The sequence below is a fragment of the Lithobates pipiens genome, unplaced genomic scaffold, assembly GCF_037356315.1.
Source record: "Lithobates pipiens isolate NorthernLeopardFrog02 unplaced genomic scaffold, aLitPip1_a1.2 Scaffold_27, whole genome shotgun sequence".
Classification (NCBI taxonomy): Eukaryota; Metazoa; Chordata; class Amphibia; order Anura; family Ranidae; genus Lithobates; species Lithobates pipiens.
This window is the reverse complement of record NW_027507788.1, coordinates 203,592,270-203,614,758: the sequence shown is the minus strand read 5'-3', so window position 1 is coordinate 203,614,758 and position 22,489 is coordinate 203,592,270. Positions and strand designations below refer to the sequence as shown.

Here is a 22,489-nt window from a genome sequence, read left to right as displayed (position 1 = left end):
TGTCTCCAGCACAGTACAGTATACACCTGTATCTACCCTTTATTGTTGGTGTTCTCTAATACAGGCATCTGCAGGAGTTAAAGTGGGTGTTGTGTGCCTCCAGCACAGTATACACCTGAAGATACCCCTTATTGCTGGTGTTGTCTGTTGCATAGCTTGCATATTAGCCTTTAGAATTAGCACTTTTGATATCGAACGTTCGAGTCCCATAGACTTTAATAGGATTCTAAAGTTCGTACAAATTTTCAGTCCGTTCAAATGTTCTGGTGTGAACCGAACCGGGGGGTGTTCGGCTCATCCCTACATTAGACTACAAATCACCAATAAAGAAAAGACGCTTCAAAATCTTTAGAAACGCTCACAATACATCCTATAAGTGCCTTTTATTTGCTCAAACAAATCTGAGAAATGATTTTGAAATCATGCTATACTAATATTTTTTTTAATTCCCATGATTCTGTTTTATACCTTAATGTCTTGATTGCCCTGAGGATTTATATTCGCCTCTTAAATGAATCACCTTATTTATATTATATGAGTTCACCACCACTTTTTCATAGCTAACACAATCACTCTGGAGCAGCAGTGAAGCAGTTAATTACAATGGCTCTCTTGGCTCTCCAACACAGTACAGAATTATTACATGGTAGCTCCTCAAATGTCAAACATACAGAGATTAGCCACTTCTATTTATAACTGAAGCCTTTGCTCTTTCAGTACGTTATTGCTTAGACATATGGGAGATTTTTTATTTTATTTTATCTGATTCTCTTTGGTGTTTTTGTGTCTGAAGTTCAAACGAACAACAGGTAGTATATGTTGAGAATAACAGAAAATGTGTTTAGAACATAAGCTACGGTAGAACATCAAAATTTGAGCTTGACTTTTGAAGTTGTGTGTGATTTTGACCATAGCAAGGAGATATTATTTATTTAGAATGGCTCCTAGGCTAGTTGTTTCAAATAAAGTCACCCTAAAATGTCTGTCTGAAATGTAATTGCTTTATACTGTGCTGTGGTTATTGAATATGGGGTTAAAACAACCCCTTTACCAGAGTTTCTAGCATCATTTCATGAAATGCAACTAAGCTGCATAACTGTCCTCCCTGATCCCCATTCTACCCACTAACGCACAATCAGTATAGTAGAAAATGTGAACAAAAGGATGATGTCCTAAAGCAGAACTATGACTTTAGAATAAAGCAATGCTGGCAGGCAAGCTTTTAAAGTCAAAGAGACTCTGTATGTTTCCTCTGGAACAGTCAGAAATATTTTTGGTTTAATTGTTTTTTATTGAAAAAAAGAATTTCACTTATACATGCATAAATAAAACATGGTTTTGCATACATAGAGGGGGTATACATGTCAGCCAAAAATACAGAGTTTTTCTTCCAAAGAAACTGCTTAACACCAATGACGTAGTCATATCTATCCCTCTAATTATCGCTAGCGCCCCTGTAGGGCTAACCCCTCCTCCCCCCCATACCCCTGTTCTTCGAACACACGCTGCTAAATCCAAATAAGCTTATCTGGACAGCCGATGACGAAGTGGCGAATCCATTCAGGGACAGAAATACGGAGCTTCCAGTAGACTCCCAGGCCGCCCCGGGCCTGAGACCGATAGGTGCCCTCTAGGTCCCATCCTCCACTATCTCAACTAGAGGGAAGCCGATGTCCCTCAACCATGGATTCCATAGCAGCTTGAATTTTTTAAGGTTATTTTGTCTAATATACATTGCCCGTTCGCACCAAATTATGGAATTGATGGCATTTATCCATGCTTGCAGTGCTGGAGGATTCTTTGCCTGCCAATTCATCGCGATTAAGCGTCTGGCCTGGTACTGGCATCTTAATATAGATGTTTTTGTTGCAACAGAGATTCCACCCCTTTCCATAATCCCTAATAGGCAAGTCCTAGCTTCAGGTTCTAAGGTGGTATTGAAAATTCTATTTATTCTGTGCACGATTTCTATCCAGTACCGATACAGTTTTGGGCACTTCCATACCATATGGAGCAGGTCTCCTGATGCTCTACATCTAGGGCACTCCCCGTTGGACCTATTGCTTATCCTCCGCATTTTTTTGGGGGTATAGTATGCCCTATATAGAAAAAGCTTATGGGACATACGCTGCGATGGGGAGATAGACACCAAATTCCCCTGTGCTAGGATCTCGTCCCATTGTTCCTGCTCAATTGGTCCCAGATCTTCCTCCCATCCCCTCCTGCTCTTGTCCGGTCCTTCTCCATTCAAGACTTTATCCCTAAGTTTTGTATACAGACTAGAGATCTGGCCCTTTGTTTGTCCTTGCTCAAGAAATCTCTGTAACAAGGGGTTCTTTGTCCTCTCGATAGTAAGTGTGCCAAACTGTGAATGTATCCCATGTCTCACTTGCAAATATATATAAAATGTTTTATTGGAGATGTCGTATTCCTGGCGGAGGTCTTCGAAAGATTTCATAGTGTTCCCCTGGTAGAGATGCACCAGTCTTCTAATCCCCCTCCTCTCCCACTCCTGGGACCGGGCTATACAGTTTAGTTCAGCCAGTTCTCCGTTGTTCCATAGGGGGGTATACTCAGTTACCCCCCCATAGGCCAAGAGGCGCTTAGCTATCTGCCATACTTTCCTCGCCAAGGTATTGGTGGGGCATTTACAAGCGAATGAATTAGCCTCCAGAACTTCAACTAGAGTTCTATGATATGCCTTATTAATCATCAATTTATGATTTGGACAGTCAGAAATATTACCAGCTTGACAGCAGAACAGAAAATGTTTTTTAAAGTTTCAAATTCTAATAAACTAGTAATAGGGAGTCAAATGCTATTTAAAACAAAACCACAGAATCGACTCCATTTGGGTAGAGTTGAGAATTTGGTGGATTTATTTCCATATCTTTAGTTGCTAGAGGTGATTGTAAATTGACCATAAAGAAAAAAAGGGGGGCAGGGTATCATCAATTACTTAATAATACATGCCTACTCACTTGTTGAGTGTTGCCATAATGACCAAAAATGATCGACCATACAGGAAAAAAGAAAAACCCAATCCAAAGGGTAAGGCCCCTGGTTTGGGTGAAAAAGAGGTTAGGCAATGGCAAATGAGGCTTAATATTATGCAAAATGCCTCTATATGGAACACACACAGTGCTAATCGCCACAATTCCAACACCAAGGTGCATACAGTAAATTAATGTACACTATATAAATGCCTGGACGTCTATTATGTATATATGTGTTACATATGTGCCAATGCAGAAAATCACTGCATCAGTCAAGATAGGTTAGGCTGGAAATTATGACACATCTATACCCCAGGGAGCATTAAACTACCTCATATTAACTCATTAGTCTCTTTGCTGTTATCGTCCTGATGAAGCTACACTTGCACGTTAGTGAAACGCATTGACATCACCAATATGTCACATGATGTCCTGGATCCATGCCCCCTTGATACCTTAAACACATGGCAGGACTGTGGTGGGACCGTGGGAAAACACAGATATGTCAATACAGGTGACTACTGCAGCCAGGCAGCCTGGGAAAATCAGCGAGCACGGCAAACTTAGAGCTGCTACTTCAGATTCGGGTTTGCAAGTTGCTCATGGAATGCGGTAAGACCAACTTATGATATGTGGACTGTAGATTATCAGTGCGATACAATTCCGCTGTGGACCATGTGGACTTTAGATGATCGGGTGGAGCTGGGGTGGTCTCAGTATGCAGTTAGTTTTAACATGGGATACCATTGGTGAGATTGACCAACTGTGAAATGGCTGAATGATATGCTTGTAACCTGTTCGGAATCACTGAATGCCTGCTATTGATTCAGTATACAGTATAAGTACACTATACAGTAGGTTCCCTCTAATCTTGATCTTTGTAAGTTTGGGGCAGCCATATATTAGTTGACTACCTAGTATGCCACACTTTACACCTGCTTATACTTACTGATGGTGCAATATTTCACATCCTGAATTATTGCCTTTTGAATAACTTTATATTACATCAAAGCATACAGCTAATGAATGACTTTACCAGTTGTTTTAACAATACATCAGCCTTGTTGTCAACTTACCTTCAGTGGAAACTCTGTTTTCTCCCCAGTGGATGGTTGGATATACATTTAGTACTTATTGAGTAAATGGACTGAATCTATGTTCCTCTAAGCCATCATTTCCATCCAATATAATGAGGAGCCAAAGCAACATGGTGTAGAGAGTGAGACTACTGAGTTATTATGAGGTAGTTTAAGGGGCCCTGGGGCATATATATGTGTCACAATTTCCAGCCTAACCTATCTTAACTGATACAAGGATTGTCCGCGTTGGTCATATGTGACACATATATACATAATAGACATCCGGTTTATATAGTGTACATTGTTTGTATGCACCTTGGTGTTGGAATTGTGGTGATTAGCACTGTGTGCGTTTCATATAGAGCAATGTTTGACATGTTTTTACCTCCTTTTCATACTACGCTAATTAATTAAGTAATTTTGCAAAACATTAAGCCTCGTTTGCCATTGCCTAACCTCTTTTTTACCCAATCCAGGGGCTTTACCCTTTGGATTTGCGGGGAGGGGGCAGGGATCTGTATAGTAGTGGTGATTCTAGCCATATTAGTGTGCTTGCAACAAAAATAGAGTAGTGTCCACAATTTTTTTTTTCTCTGTTAATAGAGAAATGTTATTTTGTACCCATTACAAATGTGCTCAGCTCTGTTAGAACTCATCTTATATATACAAATACAAATATGAAAATTGGATGTGTTTTAAAGGACTATTTAGTATTTACTAAAAAAAAAAGCATTTTCCTTACAATGCAGTTATATATAAACACTTATATCATAAAAAAAAAAAAAAAAAAAAACACCAGCAATCCTAAACTGCTAAACATTATCAAAACAGATAAGAAGATAAGAATAATGAGTAAGCAAACACATATTTTAGTTTTTTTATTATAGTGGCAATATAATAGGGTCTTCTGTTTCTTAAGCTTTGTCTTAATAAAAAGATACTAAACTGTAGAAATCTTAATTATTCTGGATTTTTTAGGGCTCATGTGGATGGACATTCCCGTTAAACACTGTGAGATTAATTTATTAAAACCGGAGAGTGCAAAAATTGGTGCAGCTCTGCATGGTAGCCAATCTAACTTCAGCTTGTTCAATTAAAGTGGCTCTTCAGTCATTTTTTTCAACTTTCCATCTATTAAATCTTCTGCCCCTGCTGTCTTAAATGAATTGTAAAGGCAGAAGCTTTTTTATCTTAATGCATTCTATGCAGTAAGAAAAAAAACACCTTCTGTGTGTAGTAGCCTCCCAAGCACCCCCCTAAATACCTATCTGAGCTCCTTCTCTCTCCAGCGATGTCCACAACCCCCTCAGCCATCCAGTACACTCCTCCTGATTGGCTGAGAAAGAGCAGTGATGCTATTGGCTCCCACAGCCTGTCAATCAAAGCATGTCAATCAAAGTCAATCAGCCAATCAATGGAGAGAGGGCGCAGGGCCAGGTTGGGGCTTTGTGTCTGAATGGCTATAGAGAGCTCAGCTTGGGTGACCCTTGTAGCAAGCTGCTGGCTGAGGGGCACTCAAAGGAGGGAGGGACTAGGAGCAGCAAAGAGGGACCCGAAAAGAGGAGCATCCAGGCTGCTCTGTGCAAAACCAACTGCACAGAGGAGGTAAGTAAAACATGTTTTATTTTATTTTTTATTTTTAAACAAGCCTTTACAATCACTTTACCTTTGGATAGTAAAATATATTTTTGTTCTGCCAGTAAATACCTTATACAGCCTACTTCCTGTTTCTTGTCTGGTAAAAAGCCTAGGCTTATGACACCATGCACAGCTCTCTCTCTCTCTCACTCTAGTGAGAGTTTGCCAGAAAGGGAGGGGGAGGAATGTAAGTGAACCTAACTTTTCCTCAATGTTTCCGATTAGCACATTGTCTATTTTTTTTTCATCCCAAAATAGCCCCAATTTGTTTAGTAAAAGCACCAGACCAATCCCTGAGTCCGACGTTGGTCCTTCAAGTATCAAAAGACAACATGGAGATCATCAATCTCTTCTCTGCACCCCTATCAATTGATGAAATTTAAGTATTAAAACTTGGTCTTAATACAACCATTAAATAATGTTTCAAACCATACCCTGAGATACCGACGTGCACCATCTCTTGGGGATCACTTGGTTAGGAGCCACTATTCCTCTGTGGCCCGAGACCACACATGCCTTACAGGCACCTTTGCCTGCGAGAGATGTGATGTATGTTGTTTTATTTCCAATGGCTACAAGACCATTCTTCCAAATGGTCAAACTCATGCTATTTCACATCAAGTAACTTGGCATACAGTTGGCATTGTATATTTGGCCAAATGCCTAGGTGCATGTTTTTACGTAGGTAAAACCAAGCATCTTTTTTTAAGAAAATAAAAGACCCCACTACTCCCATTTTCAAACACCTCATGACCACTGCTATCAGCAGACATGTGGGACTTCAGCATAGTTTTTTTCCCAATGTGATCACATTCACCACCCTTGAACACGTTCCTTTACATATGAGAAGCGGTGGTATAGACTGGACGTTACTACAATTAGAAACCCGGTGGATCCATAATCTGGATGCCACAAGATATCCCGGCTTGAACGAGTATATTCGCTTTCAATCTTTTTTGTAATGTAGAGATTTTGCGTATTTATGTTTATGCATAAATCCTGGTTATATGTATACGTTCAATCCTGGTTATTTTGTAGATAATAGCAGTGGTCATGAATGCTTTGTTCCATCTCGCCTCCATCTCGCCTCCCTCTCTCTCCCACATTATGTATCTCATTAGCTATTTTACTATCCTGGATTGAATGATTTGTGTCACCGCATAGTTATACAGATTAATATATGTGCATACTTTCCTGTCTCTCTTGATAGACATTTACTAATTGTGTGTTGTCGTTATAATTATTATTACTTTGGGTAAAGCCTATGTATAATTATTTCTTGTTCAATTAATTATGTTTTATTAATCATGTGTTATGGTCCATGTTGCTGGGCATTGGTTCGCGCTGATTGGTGCACTGGTATAGTTACCAATGCCTGTTTTCTGACTTGTCCTTTACCCTTTTCTCTTCTTCCCCTTGCCTTGACAGCTCTCCTCTTTTGGGTAGACATCCAGTTGTCCACGATGGCCTTCAGTGGACATTATGTGTAGCTGCACAAACACCTGGGTGTCTACTCCTGTTCTGGGACAGACGCCCATTTTTTGGTTGCTGCCAGTCCTGCTAGAATTTTCCTAGCCTGACCTGGGTTTTTTTTCTCCCCATCTTGTTCTGCCCTATCTGGTCTGCTGGGTGGGGTGTTATGCAGGGATTAGTCATGTGAAACGGTTGCGTGTGGGACAGCCTTTCACCGCCACTTGGCTCTCTGGGGTTTGTAGGCAAATGGAGGACCCTCCGGCACATGCTCAGTAGCCCTGTTTCATCTGCACTCGGTGATGTCAAACGCCAACCGAGTGGGGGGTATATAGGGCCGGCGATTCTAGAATTCCATCAGCTGGATCTCAGGGGCGACCATTGTGACAGTCACACCGATGCCAGATAAACTTGGATGCTGTGCTCACCCGTAGGCTTATGCTGCTTGATGGAATTTTCATATATTGCTGTGCTGAGCCAATGTTTTCCCTCTATATTCTTTTCTTCTTTTTTCTTCCATAAGCTGGGCTACTATTGAAAACTACTATATATTCACGCCACCTATCATATTGTGATGGGATGTTCTTTTTGGCTGGATGCTATCTACTGCAGGCTTATATTGGGATATATCCTATTCCTGTAGGGTTTAGTATACTTGGCTGCATTGTGGTGCCTCTGTAGTGCTGTATTACAGATTCTTTTTCCACCTTATCAGTGTATTTTATTTGCTTTCAGTATTTCTTGTATTCCCTTTTTCTATCATAATGTGTTTAATCCTTTTTTTTCTCTCTTATTGGCATTTCTTCCTTCTTTTTACTTACAGTGAGTTATATATGGTGAAGTTACAACTTTACAGAGCTGCTTGGCTTTTCTGATGCCCTGTACCCATTTTCAATATCAAGCCGTGCTATATTTCTATAAAGTGAGTCCGTACAGTGAATTAATCAAATTCAACTTTACTAGAGTGAAAAGTATAAATAAAATTGATCAATCTGCATACTGTAAACAGTTCATTCTATTGATAGTAGATCTCCATTGTGAAATCCGCACACAATACACCCGGGAATAGTGATGAGAAAGATCTGCCTTCCACCTCCACACACACTGTTGCTTACCGACTCTTGTTGATCTCTTATCACAGGAGATCACTTGTGCTTCTGGCTTAATACCCAGCCTGGGCTTTTTATAAACACAGTCAAGGTCTCAGCGTCTTCCCAGGTGTTATATTCTTTACAGGTACACTTTGCCAGATATTCCATATAATAAAAGAAAAGCTTCCATAGTGTAAAATCTTTGGGTAACTTTATTATGGGGGCACCAGGATGATGTAAAGTGTGGCGAAATGCATAGTGAGGAGCGACGTGCTGACGTCACCACAATTTATGCAAGTCCCGGAACCACGGGCTGCAATGGAGAGCCGGCCGGCTTTTATATTGCTTGAATTTACTTATACAAATGTAAGTGCAATACTTTTTTTTTAACATAATAAAGTTAAGCAAAGGATTTATGCTATGGAAGATTTTATTTTCAGATTTTCTGCTGAGATCTTGGCTGCATTTATAAAAGGCCCGAGCTGGGTATTAAGCCAGAAGCGCAAGTGATCTCTTGTAATAAGAGATCAGCAGGAGTCGGTAAGCGGCAGTGTGCGTGGAGGTGAAAGGCAGATCTCTCTCATCACTGTTCCCGGGTATATGTAAGTATTGCTTGAGGCTATGTTAGCCCATAATATTGGACTGTGTTATGTCCAAATATACATATTACTCCTTTTATAATTTTCTTCTTAACTTTAATCTAGGCTGGACCCTTGTATGCCCCCTGTGGTCACACAAATGGAACCTTTCTTTTTTGTGATTGTTGGGCTGCTCGGCTGTGTGCCCTTCTGGGCGGGTCCCCTTGGTAACTTGGGTGGGATTTGTGGGGTGGGACAGTCTATGAGCCATGACACTTGATATATATTTGTAGGTATTTTTCCTAGTACTATTGTATTGTATTTTTTGCCACATTATTTCTATTTTACTGACTTTGTAATAATTAGTTATGTGTTTATTATTTTCAGAGCCACTGTTGAACACTGATGATCATACAACCCCTGAAGAAGCCATTGTTTGGCGAAACATGTAAGGACTTGACATGCATCAGTGACCATTTCAAGCATATGGATACTTTGGCCAGTATTACTATCTGTATATTACTCTGCTTATATTTTATGCACCCTATTTTTTTTGTCTTCTGTACATCTATGTAATAAAATTTATATTTTTTAACCGCTTGAGATCCGCGCTATAGCCGAATGATGGCTACAGCGCGGACCTGCTTTGCCGGGACTACGTCTATTGACATCGTCCCGTGCACGAGCGGCCTGCACCCCCTGAGGGACGCACGCGGCGCACTCTGTGATCAGCGAGTCTATGAGACTCGCCTGATCATAGATCGGAGCAAGGGGTCGATCCCGACCCCTTACCACGTGATCAGCTGTCAGCCAATGACAGCTGATCATGTGATCACAACAGAGCCGGTAATCGGCTATTTTTCCTCCTCGCGCTGACAGCGCAAGGAAAAAAAAAAGCCGATCACCGGCGGCCGTGAGAGGGACTTCAGTCCCGATCACGGCCAAGTCATCAGTGCCCACCTGCCCCCTGCCAGTGCAACCTAATTAAAGTAAAAGTGCCACCCATCAGTACCACCTATCAGTGCCCATAGTGCCACCCATCAGTGCCCATAGTGCCACCTATCAGTGCCCACAGTGCCACCTAACAGTGCCCACAATCTGCCTCAACAACAGTGCTGCACCTCATATGCCACATATCCGTGCCCATCAGTGTCATCTACCAGTGCCCATCAGTGCCCATCAGCGCCGCCCATCAATGCCCAGCAGTGCCACCTATCAGAGCCACCTATCAGTGCCACTTATCAGTGCCCATCAGTCCCATCTATCAGTGGTACCTATCCGTGCCCATCCATGCCACCTATCTGTGGCACCCATCCGTGCCATCTTATCTGTGCCCATCGTTGCCCATCAGTGCCACCTTATCTGTGCCCATCAGTGCCGCCTTATCTGTGCCCATCAGTACCGACTTATCTGTGCCTATCAGTACCTCCTTATCTGTGCCTATCAGTGCCCACCAGTGCAGCCTATCAGTGCCCACCAGTGCCGCCCCATCAGCGCATTTCAATGAAGGAGAAAAATGAACTGTTTGCAAAATTTTATAACAAACTATTAAACATGATTTTTAATTTTTTTTTATTTTGCATATTTTTTTGTTTGTTTAGCAAAAAATAAAACTCCCAGCTGTAATTAAATACCACCAAAAGAAAGCTCTATTTGTGGGAAAAAAATGATAAAAATTTCATTTGGGTACAGTGTTGTATGGCCACGCAATTGTCATTCAAAGTGCATCAGCGCTGAAAGCTGAAAATTGGTCTGGGCAGGAGGGGGGTTTAAGTGCCCAGTAAGCAAGTGGTTAAAGAGGGATTCCACCTACAAAAAAATATTAAAAGCCAGCAGCTATAAATACTACAGCTGCTGACTTTTAATAAATGGACACTCACCTGTCCCGGGGTCCAGCGATGCCGGCAGCCGAGGCCGATCGATCACTCGGCTCTCGGCTGCTGCCGTCACCATTCTAGGTGAGGGAATCAGGAAGTGAAGCGAATCGGCTTCACTTCCCGGTTCCCTACTGCGCATGCGCGAGTCGCGCAGCGCAATAGGTATTGTCCGCGCTGTCTCTGGGACCCGTGTGTGTCCCAGCAGACAACGCGGCAGGACAGGAAGAGGCACAGACTCCCACGGGAGTCTATGCCCGGAAGTGGGTGTAAATACCTGTCTTTGACAGGTATCTCCACCCCCCTCCCCCCTGAAAGGTGCCAATTGTGACACCGGAGGGGGGGGAGGGTTCCCGATCAGCGGAAGTTCCACTTTAGGGTGGAACCCCGCTTTAAGTAACATACTGTAATTTTCTAAATATTAAGCACTACTATAACCCCTATCCAATTCCCCTTCTTTATGTTTTTATTACAAATTATGAGCGCAGGCTGCTGTTCCTCTTTAAGTTTGGACAAAAAAAAAATCAGAAAGCTGGTTTCTATGCACCAGATTTTGCTTTCTTCAGTTTTAATAAATCAGCCCCATATTTACTAATTGAATTACAATGTTCAACAAGAAAAATACTGCTTGACATTATTTACTTGCAGTTCAAACACAGCTCAGTAAGACCTGCTGCATTCAAAAAAAATTCAGTGTAATGCAAAGCAGTTCAACACTGCCACCAAACTGCTACTATACGTGTACCGCTCAATTAAAGTAAAGCTTTATGAGCCGTTATTCCTGTATATCATGTTATCCCAGCTGTCATATTTTGAGTTTAACATTTAGAGGCAGAAAAAAAAAAAACCTTCTAGTTAGAATTTCTGATTGGAGCTTGGAGGCAGAAAAAAAGTAAAAGTCTCCTAAACTCGCCTAAACTTTGTACAAAAAAAATGCTCTATATGAGTGTTTTTTACTTCCAAGAGAACAGATTTTTTTTTTTAAGCCTGGTTTACATGGATGTGAAAAACAGTGCAGCGCTTAATGTGTAACACGTGACTGAATGTAATGAAACAATAAATCAGGAAAAAAAACTTTCAAAGATGATGTTTCCAAAAAGTAAAGCATCAATGATAAATAATACACATGTGCATATTGTGCAATAAACAAAAAATAGGTTATTAAGCCAAAAAAAAGGGTAAAAAAAAAACACTTTTAGAAGGACAAAAAATAATTATTTAAACTACAGCTTAGTGCTGTGAAGCACACACTTATGATTAAGTGAAAAAAACAAACAGCAAAATTGAAAAACAAATCAAAACAAATCCCATGCTTTAGATAAATGAAGTGATATACAAGGCCCCATAAATGTGAAGATATAAGTTCATTAGATGGAACGTGAATGGAACTTTATAGTTGAACGTGAATGAAGCTTTAAAACTGGTCCCAGGTATCACTGGTGTAGGAGCTTGACCACGTAAGTTCTTTCACTCTACAGTTTAAGTAAGTAGTAAAGGCTTACCAGAACCACCTTTAGTGTGCGCAAATACGAACTCCCCAAGTGTTGGGATCGGACAAGATCGTTCCTCCGACGCTCCTCGTGTGAATGGATGACTCGAATCACCTTTCCGGATAGGAAGGTAAAGAATGACCCACACCTTCGGGTGTTCCTTGAACGTCGTCCGTTCCGGTCCGTTCGAGAAATGTTGGCGTGTCACCTTTCTGCTCAGAAGTAGTGTGGAGAATAGCAGGAACACAGGCTGTTTAGTTCGGACTTACGCCAGGCGAAGCCATTCGACTTTTATCAGGCAGCATATGGCTGATCGTTCCTCTATGGGGTGCTGAGAGGAACGATAGAGGAACGATCAGCCATATGCTGCCTGATAAAAGTCGAATGGCTTCGCCTGGCGTAAGTCCGAACTAAACAGCCTGTGTTCCTGCTATTCTCCACACTACTTCTGAGCAGAAAGGTGACACGCCAACATTTCTCGAACGGACCGGAACGGACGACGTTCAAGGAACACCCGAAGGTGTGGGTCATTCTTTACCTTCCTATCCGAAAAGGTGATTCGAGTCATCCATTCACACGAGGAGCGTCGGAGGAACGATCTTGTCCGATCCCAACACTTGGGGAGTTCGTATTTGCGCACACTAAAGGTGGTTCTGGTAAGCCTTTACTACTTACTTAAACTGTAGAGTGAAAGAACTTACGTGGTCAAGCACCTACACCAGTGATACCTGGGACCAGTTTTAAAGCTTCATTCACGTTCAACTATAAAGTTCCATTCACGTTCCATCTAATGAACTTATATCTTCACATTTATGGGGCCTTGTATATCACTTCATTTATCTAAAGCATGGGATTTGTTTTGATTTGTTTTTCAATTTTGCTGTTTGTTTTTTTCACTTAATCATAAGTTTGTGCTTCACAGCACTAAGCTGTAGTTTAAATAATTATTTTTTGTCCTTCTAAAAGTGTTTTTTTTTACCCTTTTTTTTGGCTTAATAACCTATTTTTTGTTTATTGCACAATATGCACATGTGTATTATTTATCATTGATGCTTTACTTTTTGGAAACATCATCTTTGAAAGTTTTTTTTCCTGATTTATTGTTTCATTACATTCAGTCACGTGTTACACATTAAGCGCTGCACTGTTTTTCACATTTCTGTCAGTTGGACCTAGTATCTGGTTTTTTGTGCTCAGCTGCTTTTTTCTTAATTGATTTTTCCCATATCAACTATTTCTTTACCAAGCGCAAGTTTCACTCCTTTTGGTTTACATGGAGCCTAAATATATTAATACATAAACTGAAGAATTGGGAGTTGCAATCGCCTTAAAATTCATGTGAAGTAATGCAAAGCGTATCAAATGAAAATATAACTTACGGTAGTTATGGTGGATTTAAATGAGCAATGGGCTTTGAATGGCTTTTGAAGGTTATAGAACAACATTTCCTTTTTATCGTGGACCTGCTCTTATGCTAAAAAAAAATGCCCTCTTGTTCAATATTTAACTTTTTTTTTTTTAATAAATAAATGTTTTTTCTTTTTTTTTTAAATACATTAAAAACCACAAAGTAGCAATATACAAATGACAGTGAAATACATAATAAAAGAAAAAAACACATAAGCAGAAAAAACACTAAACCAAATTAAACAAACAACCATAAATGCAACTCCCTAAAAGAAACGCCCTCTGAGCAGCCCAAAAAAAGTTAGTTTGTTTTTGTTTTGTTTTTTTTTAAGCAAATTTTGACTGAGCAGTGCAATTGGAAAATTTTTCTAATTAGAACAATTTTTCCAATGGAGAAATCAGTAGTTTTACTTTGCTGTGCATTTGAAGGCCATTGTGTAGGAGAAATGGGTAGTGAAAGGGATAAAAAATGATCTTCTCGCCTTAGTACCACAGGAACTAATAAATGACTCACTCATTTATTTGTTCCTTCTTCTTCCCTTCTAGTTTATCCATTCACGGATCCCTGGGAATAAATGGCGCAGCCATGCAGGCGGAGCCCAGCACAGCCAAGCCAATTTACACTATGATGGCAGCTGCAGGGGAGAGGAATTTCCATCCGCTGTCACAAATGGGGAGGATCAGGGGGTCTGGAGGGAAAGTGCTGGAATGTGTTACATGTTAGACCCCATAAATGTGTGTAACATATTTCAAACGTGAACTTTTTATTTTTTTAAACTCTTCAAATAGAAGATGTCTCTGGCTATAAATATAATTTACTAGTACTAAAATGTTTTAATTATTTCTTATCTGGACCATTCTTAAAAATAACACCCGTGGTTACAACTGTAAAACACCACAAAATACATATGATACCATTGTATAAAAAATCAAGAATGTATACATACCTCTAAATAAACGACCCAAGGCATCACCAGGGTTGCCACCAAAAGGTCTGCAACTGCCAAGCTGACAATTAGGTAATTGGTGGTGGTCTGTAAAGCTTTTTCCCGGGAAACCGCCATGCACACCAAAACATTTCCAAAGACAATGACAAAGATAAGGAGGGTAAGGAGCATGGCATAATAATTGTATTCTGTCTTCTGTCCAATGTCCGTACCATTGGTGCCATTGTTGAATTCATCATTGTACATGGACAGATTCCTTAGATCCATGAAGGTAAGAAAGCCCCTCTGCAAGTGAGCCCTGTAAAACAGAAGAAAAATGGTTTTGACTATTGTTGTCAAAATAGTTTTTTTACCTAGTGTTCTGCTGATAAATTCTGTAATCTCTTCACAGCAATACAGCAACATTTCCTTCTTTTACAAAGACTGTCTAATCTTTTCTCAAATGGTTTATGCTGCCTTCCAGAAAATTTCTAAAGCTGGCACTAAGCCTGTTTCAATATTAATCATGTCATGTATATGAGTGTTCAGTGATAGGAACAAAACCAAACAATACAGCTCCATTCACACCTATGCAGTTTCCTTTTCAGCATTTCTGCTTTGCTTTTTGTAGCACGTTTTGTGTTTTTAGGCTGGATTCACACCTATGGCATTTTTAGTGCTTTTTGCATTTTGCAGATTTGCACTGCATTCCATCTAAGGTTGGATTCACACCTATGGCAGTTTTAGTGCTTTTTGCATTTTGAAGATTTGCACTACAGAATGTTTTCCAAAGGAAAACATGTTAAATGGACTGTAGTGCAAATCTGCAAAATGCAAAAAGTACTAAAAATGCATAGGTGTGAATCCAGCCTTACATGGTTTCCAATGGGTCATGTCCTGTGGAGCAAATCTGCAAAATGCAAATGCAAAAAGCACTAAAAATGCATAGGTGTGAATCCAGCCTTACTGTGATTTACCACAATTTCGTTACTATTTGCATTTTGCGTTTTTTATGCTTTTTTTTTTTGGAACATTTTTTTGTGGGGCAGATTAAAAAATGCAAAATGCAAATAGTGGCAGAATCACGGTAAAAATCTACTTTTCTGCAGCTTTTAAATTAAAGTACATTGAACCAATGCAAAAAAAAAAAAAAAGCACGGTTTTGCGTTTTAAAAAGTCCTTGACCCTTTCCAAAAACACAGCCACAAAAATGCAAAAGAATCCATGTTAAAACATCCTGCTTTTTTGCAAAAAAGCATGAAAACATGCATTGATGTGAATGGAGCCTTAACCTCCCTGGCGGTATGATTCAGTCTGGAATAAGGTGCTGAAAGCGGTACAATTATTTTGCATGGAAATCTGGCTTTTATTTTGTAGTCCTGTAATTCTTAGGAATAACGCTCTGAAATCTCTTCAAACCAGAGTCTAGCAGACATCCCGGGTATGATAAAGCTTATAATATAATAAAGAATAATAAAAATTATTCAATAATGTAATCAAATCCAAAAAATACTGAAAAAGGGACATGTTTTGGTTGCTATGGACAATCTCCAAATTCCAGGCAGAAAAAACAGTATTTATAATATAAAAGTGCATGCAGGGCACTGCACAGACCACTAGGGACAAAGGGGGTGTGTATTTTTTAATACAGCACTGTAATCTGTAAGATTACAGTGCTGTGTGTGTTTTGTGTTTTGTGTATTTTTACTTTTTTGAATTTGCCGCCGTTCTCTGCTCCCGTGCGTCGTAACGTCGCAGGGAACGGAGCTCGGCGGCATTCGGCACTGTGAATCGAGCGGAGGACAGCTCGATCACACAGCGCGGCGGACATCGCTGGATCCAGGGGACAAGGTGAGTAACTCTCCCTGTGTCCTCCCCTGCATCAAGCGATGCGATCCCGAGTCTGGCTCGGGGTTACCGCTCCTGTAATTAAAATCCCAACCCGAGCCAGACTCGGGATTACCGCTAGGAAGGTTAAGGGAGAAGTGTGCTAATTCAGGTAATAGTTACTTACCAACCGGATGAATGAATAAATAAATAAATAAACATATAAATACATTTTTTAATTCTAAAATGTTAATGTGTATTGTACACACACTATACCTATCTTTCCATCTATGTACATTATCTACAGTACCTGCCGCTGATATTGTGTTTCCAGTGCGATGGGATCGTGCTGGAATCACCTCTGCAAGGCTATGCTTCTCGCGCTCACCATAGGAATCCATTGGAAGTGGCGAGCGGGAGAAGCGACGGGGCTCGCAGGTGTCAATCTCGCCATTAACAGCGGTGAGATTGACACAATATCGGTGGCACCTACTGTATCTATCTATACACACATATATACGTTAAGGGAAAATCTGCAGGGACCCATACAGAAATAAGTATATAAACTACAAAATAAAAGGTTTGGGCATCTTACGTGTAAGGGGAGATTTTGCACATGTATGCCATGAGTCGGTGAGGAATAGGGATGAGTTTGATGTTCGAATTGAACGTAATACGAACAACAGTTGTTCACCCATTTGCCAAAGTATGTAGAATATTATGGAGCATTCATGAGAAATTTGAGGGCCGTTGAACGCCCCATAATGCACTGCAAGCTGTATGATTGACCTGCATGCCTTGTCCAATCACAGCACGCTTTGCTGAGAGAGAAAAAAGTTGCCAAAGGCAGGGTGCTTTTGTCCAATCATGTCTCAGAGCGACTAACCCCCCTGGCGGTATTCCCGAGTCTGGCTCGGGGGGGAATTTCAGTACCATAAGCGGTAACCCCAAGCCAGACTCGGGATCGCATTGCAGGATACAGGGAGAGTTACTTACCTTGTCCCCTGGATCCTGTAATGCCCTCCCCACTGTGTGTGTGAGCTCCTCCGCTCGATTCACACAGTGCCCGAGTGCCGCTGAGCTCCGTTCCCTGTGACGTTATGGCGCACGAATTGGCGCCAAATTCAAAAAAGTAAAAACACACAAAACACATACAGTACTGTAATCTTACAGATTACAGTACTATATATAAAAAAAAATTACACACCCCCTTTGTCCCTAGTGGTCTGTGCAGTGCCCTGCATTTAGTTTTATATTATAAATACCGTTTTTTCTGCCTGGAATTTGGAGATTGTCCATAGCAACCAAAAAGTGTCAAAAGTGGTTATAAACCAGCTAGAAAACAGTGATAATAAATTATAATCCCTTGCAGAATTGAGCGATAGCGATTTCTGGGGAAATTCGTCATCAAACACTAAATCTAATGACAGCGACAATTCTGCAACTGAGCAAATTTCAGTGTTTTTGATTTGATTACATTATTGAATATTTTTTATTATTATTATTTGTTATAATTATTTATAGTTATTTATTATATTATAATTTATGATTTTGTGTTTCAAACTACTATCATACCCGGGATGAGTTATTCCTAAGAATTGCAGGCCTACAATATAAAACGCCAACATTTCCATGCAAAATAATTGTAGCGCTTTCAGCACCTAAAATCAGAAATAATCATACCGCCAGGGAGGCTAAGTCCATGCCCCACACTATATAAGGCTTCTTACATAGCATAGCGGCCATGTATATAGTGTGTGGACAGAGATAGTTTGAGTTAGATTAGGCAGGCAGGTTAGTTAGTGGCAGTGTATTTGATTTATATATATATATATATAGTGTGGTGTATATATATATATATATAGATAGGCAGATATATATATATATATATATATATATATATATATATATATATATATATATATAGACTCTGCATTCAGTGTAGCCTAAATATTCAGTGTAGACTCTATATTCAGTCAATGCAGGCAGTGTAGTTTATATAACACAGTGTATTGAAGTAGTTAAGGGGAACCCTGCTCCAATTTTTTTTTTAAATGTTGTGGGGGTCCCCCCAAAATCCATACCAGACCCTTATCCTAGCATGCAACCTGGCAGGCTGCAGGAAAAGGGGAGGAAGAGAGCGCCTCCCCACCTCCTGAACCATACCAGGCCACATGCCCTTAACATGGGGAGTGTGCTTTGGGGTCCCCCAAAAGCACCTTGAACCCATGTTGATGGGGACAAGGGCTTCATCCTCACAACCCTTACCCAGTGGTCTTGGGGTCTGTAGATGAGGGGCTTATCGGAATCTGGAAGGAAAAACGACAGCAGACAGTTTTTGACAATTCCCCCATCAACACAGACAGTGCTGACAGCAATTGTCTGCTTCCGGTGTGGGGACGGGGGCAAGCAGGGAAAGCTGTTCCCGCTAGGAGAGGACAGTGATTATCGCTAGTGGCCGCTAGTGATAATCACAAGAAAATCCAGAATGTTGGTTATACCAAAGTTGATCGACTGATCTAAACTGGCCAAGATTCGAACCACATATGGCCAGCCTAAGATTTACAGAATACGTTAGTATGTTTGTATGATTTAACTATGTATTCTTTATAACTGCAGACAGGAAGGGCCAGGAGATTGTGTAGGATGACAGCCAACCAGTAATAGGGATGTGTCTATATGCTGGATAATTTAAAGTTTGTTACAAGTTTTTATGATGCACTCCTAAAAAAAGCGAGGTTTGCTCTTAAAAGCATTATGGCCGCGTACACACGCGGGGACTGTTCGCTCAACTTTGTCCGTCAAACAGTTTCAGCGGACAGTCCGCTCAAACTTAGCATGGACGGACTTGCCCACACACGACGAACGAACAGTCCGCTGAAACCGTGCGCGATGACGTGAACGGCACGTACGACGGGACGAAAAATACGACGTCCTATACACTGCAATGCAAACTTCGGCGTGTAAATCCTTTCTGAGCATGCGCGGAACTTAGTTTGACGAACAAGCCTACACACGAGGGGACTGTTCGCTGAAACAGAGTTTCAGCGGACAGTTTTTCGGAATTTCCGAAAAACTTTGTTCAGCAGACTGTCCGCTGAAACTGTCCGCTGAAAGCCCACACACGAGCGGACTGTCCGCCGAAACACTGTTCAGCGGACAAAGTTGAGCGAACAGTCCCCGCGTGTGTACGCGGCCTGAGAGTATTAAATACGTTTTTAACTGCGCACATGCTGGATATTGGAGTAACTCAGATGAGCTCTCTTGTATGTATGTTGTATGTTAATTGCTGTGAAGTTCAATACTCACCATTACTATGATGTGAGCCTCTCCTAGTGAGTGTGTTGGTGTACCTTTACAATGGGATACATTTAAACACAATCTTTCCTTCCTATCTCCTAGCACTAAAACGATTGGAATTGATTGTGATGCACCAATTCTTACTGGGAAAGTTATTGTGATAGACGTACGTGAGCTGTGGTGTACATATTATGTGAACGTTGCCCCTACAAGTTTTCTTACAGTGTTTTTATTTGATACTCTTAAAGGAGATTTTTCCTATTTTCTTTGCATTTTGGATTTTTCTACTTTCTGTGATTGGTAAATTTGGAGTTGCCTCAGGGGATTTTGCCTGTTTACCATCCCGCCATCTCTCATGGAGTACTGTCTTTTGCTACCCCTTTTATAGGTTTTATCTATGTATCTTATGAGAAATAATATGAAAGGGGTTCCAGTTTTCCCCTACTTCACTAAAAAAAAAAAAGACTTTTCTATTTATGTCTTTGTTTTAGCTAAAGAGATGCTCTCACTTCATGGATAGTAAAATGTTGTCATAAGGACTGGGATTGAGAGGGAAATCAGATGAAGCCATTGAGCAGTAAAAACTCACTGGGGGACATAGGAAGCTAATATAAAGGAATAGTTGAGTTTTTTTTACTAGCAGCATTTCAACCTGAATTACAGGAATTCAGCTTCTTTGCAAAAATTAAAGGTACACTATGAGTTAAGTCTAAGGAGGTGCAGGACATCTCCTGGGCTTATCTCTATTATTTACTGTATCTGAAAGTTTTATTGCACTTCCAGACGATGGCTATCACTGTATTTCCAAGATTCTGATACTAATGTTTCAGGTCTAAGCATCTTCAACATTAGAGTTGATGCAGTTGCTATACCTGCCCACCCCCTTCTCCTGTCCAATCACAGAAGCCTTTGTATTATGTGAACGCATTTACAAAATACAAAGCCTTGTCTGAATGAGCAGAAGTGGGGAGGGATGGGCATAACTGCTCTGTGTGCCTCTGCCCTCTCTCACATCCCTGAGTGACAGTGTATGCTCTAGAGAGCCATAAACTGTCAGATGTAAATAACAGAGATAAGTTCGGGAGATGACATGCAACTCCTTGAACCTAACTCTTATGCCTCGTACACACGGTCGGATTTTCAGACAGAAAATGTTAGATGGGAGCCTTTTGTCGGAAATTCTGACCGTGTGTAGGCTCCATTGAACAGTTTCCATTGGAATTTCCGTTGCACAAAATGTAAGATCTGGTTCTCAAATTTTCTGACAAAATCCATTGTTGGAAATTCCGATCGTGTGTACACAATTCCGATGCACAAAGTTCCGCACATGCTCGGAATCAAGCAGAAGAGCAGCACTGGCTATTGAACTTCATTTTTCTCGGCTCGTTGTACGTGTTGTACTTCACTGTGTTCTTGATGTTCGGAATTTCCGACCAACTTTGTGTGACTGTGTGTATGCAAGACAAGTTTGAGCCCACACCCGTTGGAAAAAAACATTAATTTTGTTGTCAGAATGTCCGATCGTGTGTACGTGGCATTAGTGTACCTGCACTTTTTACAAAGTGGCTGAATTCCTGGAATTCAGCTTTAAAACATTTTTATACTTGACTGAATTAACCACTTGCCGACCAGCCGCCGCAGTTATACTATGGCAGGGCGGCTCTATTGTGCTAATCGCTGTACTGGTACGGTGCTTTGTGTAATAGATACAGAAGGTGCAGAAGATGCACGCATGGTGCCGGAGCCAATGCATGTGGCCGGCAGCTGTGATGTCTGCCGGTCACCTGCGATCGCTCCACAGAGACGCAGAATGGGGATCGGAATGTAAATAAGGCAGATTCCAGTTCTGTCAGGGGAGTACAGTGTGATCGTCTGTTCCTAGTGATTAGGAATAGTGATCTCTCTGTACTCCCAGTTAGTACACTCCCCTCACAGTTAGAAAGCACCCACATAGGACACATTTAACCCTTTGATCACCCCCGGTGTTAACCCCTTCCCTGCCAGTCTAATTTGTACAGTAATCAATGCATTTTAATAGCACTGATCGTTGTATAAATGTCACTGTTCCCAAAAAAAGTGTCAAAAGTGTCTGATCTGTCTGCTGCAATGTTGCAGTACCGCTAAAAATCGACGATCACCACCATTACTAGTAAAAAAATAATAATAATAAAAATGCCATAAATCTATCCCCTATTTTGTAGATGCTATAACTTTTGCGCAAACCAATCAATATAAATGTATTGCTATTTTTTTTACCAAAAATATGTAGAAAAAATGCTTAGTGGCCTAAACTGATGAAGAAATTTGTTTTTTTACATTTTTTGGGGGGATGTTTATTATAGCGAAAAGTAAAAAACATTGTTTTTTTTTTTTTTAAATGGTTGGTATTTTTGTTTATAGCGCAAACAATAAAAACCACAGAGGTGATCAAATACCACCAAAAGAAAGCTCTATTTGTGGGAAAAAGGTCATCCACTTTGTTTGGTTACAACATTGCACATCCGTGCAATTGTCAGTTAACCACTTCCCAACCGGTACATGACGGTGTATGTTGGCAGAATGGCACGGGCAGGCAAATTGGCTTACAGGTACGTCCATTTAAAATTTCCGCCCTGTCATCGCGTGCGTGTCCCGCCGGCGGCCCGCTCATGCCAATTGGGACCCCCGTGAGTCCAGTCGTAGGTCCCACGGACTCATGGGGATACCCACGATTGTCTCACGGGGAGGCTGAACGGGGAGATGCGGAAGTAAACAGCATCTCTGTCTAGAAACAAGTGACACTGATCTCTGCTCCCTGTGATTGAAGCAGAAAT

At 40.8% G+C, this 22,489-nt stretch overlaps 1 protein-coding gene across 1 annotated transcript in view; it reads right to left on the bottom strand.

The window, feature by feature from the left end:
* DRD2 (dopamine receptor D2) overlaps positions 1-22,489 on the bottom strand; it is a 640,087-nt gene that overhangs the window by 250,624 nt on the left and 366,974 nt on the right. Inside the window, exon 2 of the mRNA XM_077458131.1 lies at positions 14,571-14,868. Within this exon, the coding sequence (XP_077314257.1) occupies positions 14,571-14,837 (267 nt within the window). The 5' untranslated portion in view covers positions 14,838-14,868. The remainder of the gene's footprint in view (positions 1-14,570; positions 14,869-22,489) is intronic.